General features: G+C 40.2%; 1 protein-coding gene across 1 annotated transcript in view; it reads right to left on the bottom strand.

Moving 5' to 3' along the window:
* Positions 1-13,219, bottom strand: part of LOC309556415 (fucolectin-like) — a gene marked incomplete at both ends in the record, with an annotated part of 1,212,026 nt that overhangs the window by 28,867 nt on the left and 1,169,940 nt on the right. Inside the window, one exon of the mRNA XM_082258881.1 lies at positions 2,780-3,068. Within this exon, the coding sequence (XP_082115007.1) occupies positions 2,780-3,068 (289 nt within the window). The remainder of the gene's footprint in view (positions 1-2,779; positions 3,069-13,219) is intronic.

The raw sequence follows: 13,219 nt of genomic DNA, 5'->3' as shown, positions 1-13,219 counted from the left end.
TGCCCATGAATTGAATGTTCATTTCTCTACCATATATAAATACTATATAATAATAATAATAATAAGCCGTCTCCAAAGGCGTTTCAGAGAATTTGGCAGTAAATCCAACCGGCCTCACAACCGCAGACCACTTGTAACCACACCAGCCCAGGGCCTCCACATCCAGCATCTTCACCTCCAGGATCATCTGAGACCGGCCACCCAGACAGCTGCTGCAACAATAGGTTTGCATAACCAAAGAATTTCTGCACAAACTGTCAGAAACCATCTTAGGGAAGCTCATCTGCATGCTCGTCATCCTCATCGGGTTCTCAACCGGACTGCAGTTCATCGTCCTACCCGACTTGAGTGGGCAAATGCTCACATTCAATGGCGTCTGGCACTTTGGAGAGGTGTTCTCTTCATGGATGAATCCCAGTTTTCACTGTCCAGGGCAGATGGCAGACAGTGTGTATGGCGTTGTGTGGGTGAGCAGTTTGCGGATGGAGTGGCCCATGGTGGTGGTGGGATATGGTATGGGCAGGCATATGTTATGGACAACGAACACAGATACATTTTATTGATGGCATTTTAAATGCACAGAGATACCGTGAGGTGTTGTGCCATTTATCCAGGACCATCACCCAATGTTGCAGCATGATAATGCACGGTCCCATGTTGCAAGGATCTGTACACAATTCCTGGAAGCTAAAAACATCCCAGTTCTTGCATGGCCAGCATACTCACCGGACATCATTCATTGAGCATGTTTGGGATGCTCTGGATCGGCGTATACGACAGCGTGTTCCAGGTCCTGCCAATATCCAGCAACTTTGCACAGCCATTGAAGAGAAGTGGACCAACAATCCACAGGCCACAATTACCAACCTGATCAACTCTATGCCAAGGAGATGTGTTGCACGGCGTGAGGCAAATGGTGGTCACACCAGATACTGACTGGTTTTCGGACCCCCTGGACCCCCCAATACAGTAAAACTGCACATTTTAGAGCGGCCTTTTATTAAGGCACAGCTGAGCAATAATCATGCTGTCTAATCAGCATCTTGATATGCCACACCTGTGATGTGGATGGATTATCTCAACTGATGACGTCGGACAGACGAAACGCGTAGAGCGTCATCACATCACATCCGCCTAGCTGACACGCATATCCGGTCCCGTGGAACGCACGGCGTCCCGGAAGTGCGCGATCGATGGTGTTTTCTTTCTGCTCGTGATATATATGCATACTGTGAGTATTATTTTTTGAAATTTAATAAACGTGACAGACAATACTACTCTATGTGAGGCCCTTTCTTCCCCACATACATCTGCGGAGTACATATATGGTGTACAGTGCAAGTGGACCCGGGCAGGCTATAGGACAGCGTACAGGGTAGAGAGGATCGGTTGCAGAGTCCTTTCAATATCCGGAGGCATCTGAGGCGATACTATACCCAAGGCTTGTCACCCCTGCAGGGGTAATTATTTCTGGTGAGTGCGGCATAGGGGACATGGGGAGCACTGAGTGATCACCATAGCCAGCACCTTAAGGAATTACTGGAACACCTGCACTGAAGTCACTTTATTGGGAAATTGTTTTCTCTTTAAACCATTTGGGACAGTCATCTGTTTACTCATATACTATCGGACATTTACTGTGAAATTGTGCATACTATACTCCATTAGTCCTTGATCCCACGGACTGAAATTGGTTCTCACATTGCCATATATTTATATCTATATATTTATTCCTGCACCCACCCCAGGTTTACTGTGTGGGAGTCCCTGCTGTTTTTTACATATATTGTTGATTTTTCAATATTTCTAATATTTATTATTACATACTGAAGATCTTGTGGCACCCTATTGGTTTATGACACACCCGCTGGTCATTTTTATTTTTGATCATTGCCCTTTGTATCGAATTAATTTCATCACATTTATACACAGATTCACTTTAATATCACTCACTTGTTGAGGTTTTACATTTTCTAATTTTTTGATAATTGTTGAACATACACATATTTATTTGCACCTCAGCACTTTTTTCATACCAGACCACTGATTATTAATTTTTAGTAGTGTGGGAGTTGTTTCCATCATACAATTTTTTGGATACGTGTGCATTATACATTTTTAATATCCATTTATTATATGTTATTTATCCTATTGGTCATTCTCTTGCACTATAGCACTTTTTTACACCAGGGCACTGACCATTTATTTGCACCTAGCACTTTTTATTCTAAACAATCAGGAAGCCATAGGCAGCACCATTTCCTCCTTTTTACTTGTTCATTTGCACTATTAATGCTAGGATTATAGTTTTTGAGGTAGGCTGCAGCCAGCTATACAAGCTACTGAAGATATCCTAAGCGCGGATTCTATAGTGTTTTTTCTCAACTAAATTCATTGCCATATGCAAACATAATGTGTAAAAAAAATAAATACTGATCACTTTTCCAGAGTAGTGCAATGTTACTATGATAACATATTGCTCTGGTCAAAGTGCGTGCATTAAAAAAAAAATGCATTAAAAAAATTGTAAAATAAAGAACAAAAAAAATATATATTAACTTTAAAACACTGAAAAAAAATTATACATTTTTAGTACTGTCATTAATCAGTGTCCCTGATCACCGCCACACCTGTTATATGAGGACACTGTACTGCACTGGTGACAGTATGTAATAAATAAATAAATATATTTGAATCTGAAATCTAAAAATGATGCGACTGACACAAGCCCAAAGCACGCTGACATAGGATCTCAGTGTCCTGGCCCTATGGTACTCACACTGTGTTGTTATTGTCCGGAGCATTTCCAATTCGGATCTCAGCACCCTTTAATCGTTCCATACAGCAGTCTGTCCGTCCAGTGACCACAACCATATTCACTTTGTATTTCTGTTTCAAGTCTACCTTCCACCAGGGTGACTTTTCAAACTTGGTGTGTGTACAGGAGCCTTTAAAATAGTATTTATTTTTCACACCATCAATGGCCTTGCCAGCTTTACCCAGTGCAAGTGCAGGACCCCTAGCATTGGAACTCTGTGAGGCTTCCCCATATCTGGCGATATTGGTGGCTGAAGAAAGAAAAACAAAAACACACTCCATAATTATTCATATTTTATAATGTTCTTCCATTGTTCTAAAGAAGCTTTTCCAAGATAAGAACTGTAAATTGCCGTGTCATCAATAATTGAAGTAAGAAATTCTGTACTGTAACCCATTAATTGCCTATGTCATCATGCAATGTTGTTATCCTGGTCATGCCCCTCATACTGTATGTGCCTATGGGCAGCAGAGGTCACTGCGCGCTCCCAGCACAAAGCTTACAAAAGCAGCTCTCGGTCTCTACTAATGATCGGGAACCAGCGGGACCAGCTATCAATTATGTGACCACTGTGACAGCCAATCACAGTGTAGAAAGAAAGAGTCCCCACACATCGGATAACTCCCTGGTATCCAGATATCTCGAAGACTAAGCCCCTAAAGATGCAACTCCAGGATATACATGAAAATACTTACCCTTTATAAAAGTGTAAGTGTAAAAAAAGACAGCGCAGATTTGAGTGTTTTATACTTATAAAGTGCTCAATGTGCTAATAAAATTGTTTTTTAAATAATAGTAATGGTTAGTGCGTGTGTAGGTATAAACCACATATAATCTTGAATAAACAAGAAAAATAAGTATATAAATAAATATAAATATAAAAGTCTCTTAACATATATATTAAAAGTGCAAATCACCACCTAATATATAGTGCAATTCATGAATAGAAAGAATAAATAGCATATAAAAGTCCGAATAGCAAAAAAAGTCCCAAGATGCTATAGCCAGCAAGTGGCAAGTGAAGATCGTTTGATTGAAAAAACACCAGAAAAGGTGCTCAGGTGCTGGAAATTATATGCATGCGGCAATGGTGCGATGTTGGTGATCTTCTCCCCTAGGTAATTGACACTTAGCGGACAATGTGGACCCTCAAACCTTATAGCGTAAGGGTCTCACAGGCAAAGTCCGGCATATAATCCGGGTAAAGTGCTGTAGATGGAAATGACAGCCAGTACCGGCTCCCTATGCAATCTCACCGGATGGTCACCATATGAAAAGGAAAGAAGGAATCCCAATAGCGTAATATTGCTTAAACAGTAGATTTATTGGTCTCAATAAAAGAAAAAAACTCACATTTTAAGTAGTTAAAACAGGCACTGTATGGAACGGTAGATCCCTGGGATGACGGTGCGCAGCGGGGCTTGGCTCCGGCGTGCGTTCCACCGCTACCGAAAGTGACGTTTCCAAAGGGCTCGCAGCCGGAAATTGCGTCGACGCGTTTCGCCTCCCGCTGGGCGTTATCAAAGACGTATTTCCGGCTACAGGACGGGTCATCTAATTTATACCCCTCCATGTTAGATCTAATTGTACACTTCCTGTTTCCTGTTGGGTGTACCTGGCCTCATGTACACCCAAACAGGAAGTCGTCACAGGTACTGTTTACATACTGTTTCCTGTTGGGTGTACCTGGCCTCATGTACACCCAAACAGGAAGTCGTCACAGGTACTGTTTACATACGGCTTGATATAAAACAATGTGAAAAGAGTGGAATAAATTGCGCTCAACACTTAACACAACCAAAAAGTGCTTGTGTGCATAAATATGTGAATAAATGATTATAAATAAATAAATATATACAAAATCCTAAATGTGAAAGGTCCTTGGTAAATAAATATCAACAGTCTTTAAAGTGCCCAGTGCAATACAGAACTCTCAGCAATGACTGAAAATCACTCCAACTTCAAGTGAGGGACCTCCACCTTAAGAAACTTTTCTCCACCCAGTGCTCGGGGTAAATACTTCTTACCAAAGCTGATGGACCCCTTAATTACAGGGGGTCTAAAACAGCGTAGATGGTCCACAAATGCCTCCAAGCTATCCTTCAGGTCCCTTGATATAAGACTCAGCTCGCATAAGGAACTCCAAGTATTTCAGGATATTTTTGTGGGGAGAAAGATAAGGAAACTCCGATAGTGTAGTATGTTCTGGTAATTAGGGTTTATTAATGAAATTGCACTTACTCAAAACATTAGAATCAAACGCCTTCATGCAGTAAATGCAGCATGGGTTCGGTGTACGGGACGGCGTTTGATTCTAATGTTTTGAGTAAGTGCAATTTCATTAATAAACCCTAATTACCAGAACATACTACACTATCGGAGTTTCCTTATCTTTCTCCCCACAAAAATATCCTGAAATACTTGGAGTTCCTTATGCGAGCTGAGTCTTATATCAAGGGACCTGAAGGATAGCTTGGAGGCATTTGTGGACCATCTACGCTGTTTTAGACCCCCTGTAATTAAGGGGTCCATCAGCTTTGGTAAGAAGTATTTACCCCGAGCACTGGGTGGAGAAAAGTTTCTTAAGGTGGAGGTCCCTCACTTGAAGTTGGAGTGATTTTCAGTCATTGCTGAGAGTTCTGTATTGCACTGGGCACTTTAAAGACTGTTGATATTTATTTACCAAGGACCTTTCACATTTAGGATTTTGTATATATTTATTTATTTATAATCATTTATTCACATATTTATGCACACAAGCACTTTTTGGTTGTGTTAAGTGTTGAGCGCAATTTATTCCACTCTTTTCACATTTATGCGTTTTATACGTTTTTATTGCAGCTTGCACTATGGAAGCAATTCCTCTTATATAAATTTAATTAATTTATGACAATTTGATTGATTAATTTAGTATCGAATATCACCAATTTTGCGCAGTTTCTTTTGGGCCACCAAAATTCTTTTCATAAAACAATGTGAACTTCCGTATAAAATCAAATATTTAGAAGAAACTTCTTGCAATTAAAATCTATAATTGGGAATGGGTATCCCACCCGGAGGCACATGTATAATGACCATTGTGTGGCTCCGATGCTGTCATAAAGATTAAAAGTGTATAGGATCAAACGGGGACACGCTCCTCCGCCCCCAAAGAGGCAGAGATGTATATGATCTTAATAATTAATAATTTTTCCGAAAATCTATAAGGAATATTAAAATTGATGAAATATATATATTAATTATATATATTATTTGGGTGGGCTCTCTGGTGTGGAATGCCCATCTCCATTAGACATGTGAAATGCATGGGTACACATATATTGTTCTATAATGGCTACAAAAAATACTACACAAAGGGATAAATGTATATCTGCTATGCAAAGACGGAAAATGTATAAAATGTTAAAATAAATGTTATAAATGTGTGGAGAGGATAAAATTGATAAAAATGATCATAAAAATGTAAAATTAAAAAATTATTTAAAAAGGTATAAATATATAAAGGGATCCAAAGAACACTGGGGGCTGTTCCTGGACCCCTTTTTCGGAACACGAGTGTCCAAAAATATCAAAAATATCAAATCCCAAGATGTAATCATGGAACAAGAAAAAATGTATATACAAGTATTTGTAAAATCAGCAAGAAGGAGCAGGAAGAATTTTGTAAATTCCCTACCAGTTAGATAAAAAGCAATTGAGATCCAAGTCTTTGTTTAACCCATAGGGCTGAAGGGTCTTTAAAGAGTATATCCATCTTCCCTCATTACGTGAAATACCCTGGGTTAAATTGCCCCCTCTCCAGTTGGGTACCACCTTGTCAATCCCACAGAATTTCAATCCGGTGGGATCGTTATTGTGAACCAATCGAAAATGGTTGGAGAGAGGAGGAGGCTCTCGTTTAGAGTTAGGACTGGGGTGCGCTGGAGCGGCTCTGCAGCTTACGCATGAATTTGCAAATGTGTGAAAACTAACCCCCTGTTTTTAACACATACTGTTAGACAGGATAATTCAGTTGGTTTGCAGGCTGGTTGGTAAGTTGATACGGGAATTTCTTTGGTTTTGTTTTGTATGCATTCCCTTTCCATGTGCTCCTTGCTGTAAAGGCCAGTTATAGGTGAGGGCAGTGGCCATTTGTTTGTACTACCAGAGAATCTGAAACCTTTCTTGTCTTTGCACATGTGTGGAAAATCCCCTGTGAGTACCCAGATGTTCTGACAGGCTCTACTAGCAAGACCTTAAGGACGGGCATCTGCACCATAGTGGTGGCACCCAAGTAGGGGAGTGGAGCTATCTGGGGGAAGGACTGAAGTTCTGCTTTAATAACTAATAGTAGCAATAATGATAAGCTAAAGTGTTATTATACCTCCATTTAAAATGTTGTAGAGCAGCATAGATCTGCACTTGCCTACTGGTTTCCTCCTGTCATCTCACTTTAATGTCCATATTAAATTTTCCCAAGACTTTTCTGCCACTTTTAGGTTGGCTCCATTCCTTTGCATGGTCCCCTGGAGCCACCCTTACAAGTACACTCCCATCCAGCATTGCACCAGGACATGCCACCAACTCACACAGGGAGCTCCGTGCCTCATAAATGGGTTATTTCCCTGCTCTTCCTCCAGTGATTGGTTTGGCAGCTTTGGGTGGAGAGAAAAATTGATTGCTGGTCACACATGTGCTTGTGGGGTGATGAGATATCACATAAGTGGTCCATATGATAAACTTGCTGTCGAGTTTTTCCCATTTACAGAGGGCAATGCGGGCACTCTTTACGACTGGAGGAAAAGAGGTTTAACCTCCACAAATGAAGGCTTGGGGTGGAGGAACTTGACTGGCCTGCACAGATTTCTAACCTCAACCTGATAGAACACCTTTGGGATGAATTAGAGTGGAGACTGCGAGCCAAGCCTTCTCGTCCACATCAGTGCCTGACCTCACAAATGTGTTTCTGGAAGAATGGGCAAACATTCCTATAGACACATTCCTAAACCTTGTTGACAGCCTTCCCAGAAGAGTTGAAGCTGTTATAGCGGCAAAGGGTGGGCCAACTCAATATTGAACCCTACGGACTAAGACTGGGATGCCATTGAAGTGCATGTGCGTGTAAAGACAGGTTCCTCGATATTTTTGACAATATAGTATGTATATTTATATACAATATCTCACAGAAGTGAGTTCACCCCTCACATTTTTGTAAATATTTTACTATATCTTTTCATGTGACAACACTGAAGAAATGACACTTTGCTACAATGTAAAGTAGTGAGTGTACAGCTTGTATAACAGTATAAATCTGCTGTCCCCTGAAAATAACTTAACACACAGCCATTAATGTTTAAACCACTGGCAACAAAAGTGAGTACACCCCTAAGTAAAAATGTCCAAATTGGGCCCAGTTAGCCATTTTCCCTCCCAGTGTCATGTGACCCGTTAGTGTTACAAGGTCTCAGGTATGAATGCGGAGCATTGTGTGTTAAATTTGGTGTTATCACTCTCACTCTCTCATACTGGTTACTGGAAGTTCAACATGGTACCTCATGGCTAATAACTCTCTGAGGATCTGAAAAAGGAATTGTTGCTCTACATAAAGATGACCTAGGCTATAAGAAGATTGCCAAGACCCTGAAACTGAGCTTCAGCACGGTGGTCAAGACCATACAGTGGTTTATCAGGACAGGTTCCACTCAGAACAGGCCTCACCATAGTCGACCAAAGAAGTTGAGTGCACGTGCTCAGCATCATATCCAGAGGTTGTCTTTTCCTAGGAGGCCAAGAGGGAGTGAAGCATTTTGGAAGGGGTTATAAAACTATCTGCGGGACAGACTAAAACTCTCTTGCTCCTGGGACCCATCCTGTGCACATCAGCCTGCTGAGTGGTGTGTGAGACAGCAGATTGTGGCCTACTGCACAAGGCCTGACCCGCTTACAGAACTCAGCCTCAGCGGAGCGGATGTCTGTCGCTGCACTGCAGATGTCTTTGCAGTATCGCTGAGAGAGAAAGTGGAGGTCGGCTGAGTATCCTGAGGCAGCAGAGCACAGCAGGTTTTCTAGATGCCGGAGCGTGGAAGATCACATCGCCTGTTCCATAGGGCCCTCACAGACGAACATCAAATGTTGGTGAGAGGATGCCTGTTCTTGGTCCAGACTGCAAGTATACACTTCATCTTTACACTGAACACAAACTTTGAAGCAGATATCAGATCCCTTAGAATTACAATTGATCATCTTGACCCCTTTTGTTATATTAAGCCACAGTGGAAATTGTCTTATATGAGCTCCAACTGCCGGTGAAGAAAATAGCAAGGCCTCGCTAAGGGGAGGGACATTGTTGCACAGTTGCTCTTAAAGGGGTCATGTTCTAGTTTCTATTGCCATATCTTTAATTAGGATACTGGCAGTATAAATTAGCTTAGAGTTCCTCTTTAACCTGAGTACTGCTTTGCTATAGTAGAGAATATCTATATATTTTCAGAATATAGAAGATTGTGTTTGATACTATTGCTTGATTTTATAACACTCTGTTTATCTGTTGGTGAGAGTGAACCTGTGCGCTACCAAAAGAGAAAAGGAAACGGATAACCAGGAGGAGGTAACAATAGAAGAATGGAGCACCAGAGACCTACAGCCAATAATGTAGTGTCACCACATACAGTAAAAGCAATAATAAAAACAGTAAAATCAGCACAGGTACTCTAAGCTTGGTGAACCATCAATATATAAATTATCACTTAATAATGTATAAAAATCACTTGATATTAAAAAATAAAAAATACAATCTTTGAAGTGCTAGAAGTGCCAAAGTGAAAATAAATAAATAAATAAAAAAAAAAAGAAATAAATATAAAGTGCAGAAATGCGTGTAAAGATCTGGAATCCGTGAACCCAAAATCAAGGGTGGGAGAGAAATGGAGGTAACAATAGTGTATTACCAAAAGATGAATAATAAATTCTTCAGATAATGGGTGCAAAAAGTGTGAATATCCTAAAAGAGTGCTCAAATGCTAATCAATAAAATGGCTGGATATACACAAACAGTATCTTACATAAACGTAAACAAAAAATGTTGGAAGAAAACAATATATTTAAAAAAAATCCAGTCGGAAAAATATGCTAATGTGCCCTATGAAGAGTGAACTACTGTCGCTCTTCGTGATGAAGTGAGGAAAATCACTAAACCAGTGACACAAGTGATAATAATAACCAAAATATAAAGCCTAATCGCAAGATAAGGGAAGATATGAAGAAATGTGAAAAAAGTGAAAAAAAGCCCTCTGAAGGGCAAACCGCTGTCAACTCTTCAGCAAGATAAAATTTCCAAATCAAAAATGTGACATGGTAAATAATAGCACGTGGTGACGTCACTTCCGTGTCTACTGCCGAGACCGGAAGCCAGAAGCTCCTGGAAGCTATTGCTGTGACCGCATCGGCGGTATATGTTTCTGTTTGAAAGGCGTTTTATTATTTAGTAAAGGGAGGATGACCAGCGCTATGGATTAAAGATATATGAGGGGACAAATAGATAAATAAATAGAAGGTGTGAGCTGCCACCAATCAACCCTTAAGTGCAAGGGTGAAAGTGAAATATATTATGTGGCGATTGGTATCGGCGCTACCTTACAGTATAAAACGTGACTTCCCCAAAGTGTAGGTGAAAAAATATATAAGGGTGTCAACAGAAAATGTTTTTTTGTGAGTAAATTAAATGAGATAAACAATCCGTGTGTTTATTAAATTTCAAATAAAAAACAAATATAGTGATACATGTGCAATATGCTGGAAAAAAAAGAAAATTATGGGGGGGGGGAGGGGGGAGGGGGGTGTTCCCACAACCACAAGTGTTATATCAGGTATATACTTTTTCTGATATATTTGTGCCACACAAGTATTGAAAATAAACAGGTGCTACTGTGCAGAGTTCGAAATGACCACAACCACAAGTGTTATATCAGGACTTCCCTGATATATGTGCCAATACATATTATTATTTTGTTTATTTATTATATGTTTTATTATTTACTTTAATGTAAGTGTAACCTTGAATTATATTGATTAAACATGTCTGAAGTTACTACACTATGATTTCTGGTGAGTGCGGTACCATTGGGAGAGGCTGCACGTGGTGTGGTGAAGGACTATTAATACCATTTATAGGATTTCTTTGCCTGCAAACTTGGAGTTTTCACTTATACTGTAAAGATACGTTTTCAACATTGTTCACATACATTAAGTTAATTGTTTTTCTGCGGCAAGCGCTGTATATAGCCTAGGCTATTTTTCTATCATCCATTTTAAATCTACAGCAGCTGCCACACAATATATATTTTTATATTTATGCCAAAGGAATGGTCTTTAAAAAAGGCCAAATACAGCACTTGCTATATTACTACTAACTAGGATTCTAAAGATTTACCAATAAAATTTGCTTATGCTTGTAAAGTGCTTAATATGTCTCCATAACTACCACTTAAGCAATAAAACCATGTTGAAAAGCGTGAAGTTGAATGTGATTAAATATTATAGGACATTAAAATGACAATGATTAATAATCCGAAAAAAATATAGATGACTGTGATTAAATTGAATAAATATATAATCAACGATAAGAGATATATGTAGAAAAGTCCAATAGTCGTGACTGGTGCTCACATGGTTAATGTCCTCAGTAGATATTTATCCGTAAAAGTGCAAGTGCTCTGGTTTGATCGTTCAAAGTGCTTATTCCAAATTTAAATAGGGTGGGTCACTTACCAGATGGTGTGGGTCTTATGTGTCGTATGACACTAAGACCTTTCAGGCTTAAGTGGCCCCCTGGGCCAAGTGGCTTTTCCCTTGTAGGTAGTCCTCTGGGCTGGTAGTGGCTCCTCTGGACTCCGGGATATAGTATGCGGGTATAATAGAGAAGAAATTCTCCAAATAGCGTAATAACATCTTAAAATTATTTATTACCCATCCATCGGGTTCAATTCCATATTAAAATACATATTCACGCTATCCCTGGTGGTCAGGGGTGCGGGCTGCACGTCCTCCTCGCGGAATCGCGGCTAACTTCCGGCTTGCGTTCCAACTAGGGTAGCGTGATGACGTAATGCGGTCCAAACTGACGCGTTTCGTCACTTCCGGTGACGTCACCGGAAGTGACGAAACGCGTCACTAATAAAACACATTTTTATATTTTTATCTTATATTTAAACAAAACCTTTTCCGAGGCGCGGGGAGATACACTAGTATAGTGTTATCTTTTTTCTATATTTATAGAATTTCCCTCACATGGTGTACTTCAGGATCATCCCTTATCAAATGGACTTGTTTTTAGAGTATTGGTTATATATATACACTGCGCTTCATTGATTGATTTTTTCATTTTAATTAGTTCCATTACTGCATATTTTATCTACTGCATACTTCATTGTATTTATTTATTTATTTATTATCATTTGTGTTTCTTGAATATAGGTCACATTTATGTTGATTATTTATTTATGATTAATTAGCGTCGCCTGGTGCTTTGGGTCATTTGATCCAATTCACCCTTTTCTCTATATCAGTCTGTAGATACCCGAGCTGGAAGTGTGTCAAAGAGATTGATGGGGCCCTCTCCTATAGTCTCGTTGCAAGTGGAGGGGATTTATACAAAAGCTTTACGTGATACTGGGGCTCAAGTGACCTTGTTATACAGAGATTTCTATGATAAACACTTGAAACACATCCCTTTGTGCAAGCTGGAAGAGTTGGAGATTTGGGGCATTGGCACTCAGAAGTTCCCATATGATGGATACATACTAATCAAGATAGCCTTTGACCCTTCCTTGGCTTGAAAGACAGAGACTTATGATACGTTGGCAGTGGTCTGTCCCCAGCCTCCTGGGGCGAGACAGAACACCTTGTGGATAGGAACTGATATTGACCTGGTGCAAAGACTGCTTATTCCTTTAGTCACCAAGGGTTCAGCTAATGAAGTGCATCTGCAGTTAAAGAAAGCCTTTCAACGTGTGGTTCATGTGCAGAAGGCCCCAGCTGAAGGGGTGGGAAAATTGTGGCGACTGGATACTTGGGAAAGAGTGTTGCAGCCTGGAGAAAGAACATGTATGAAGGCTACTGTCAATTTGTTTTTAGAACCAACCGGGTCTATTTGTGGTGCTGGAAGGAGACTCTCTGTTAGAAGATACAGGGATAGAGTTGGTTCCTGAGATAGTACCCACCAAGTTGCTGTTAAGAACAGGGGGAAGATTTCCAGTTGGTGTTCGTAACGTCACCAAGCAACCTGTCAGCCTGAAGCCTCGGATGGTGTTGGGGCGAGTGAGCATGGCTACCCCAGTGACGCTGAAGGATTTGGTCCAGAAGGTGGAAGAGGAAGGTCAAGATGAAGATTCTAAAGTCCCATGCCCTGCCGTGCCTTTCAAGTGG

The sequence above is a fragment of the Pelophylax lessonae genome, assembly GCF_965119305.1.
Source record: "Pelophylax lessonae genome assembly, chromosome: 5".
Lineage (NCBI taxonomy): Eukaryota > Metazoa > Chordata > Amphibia > Anura > Ranidae > Pelophylax > Pelophylax lessonae.
This window is presented reverse-complemented; position numbering and strand designations above follow the sequence as displayed.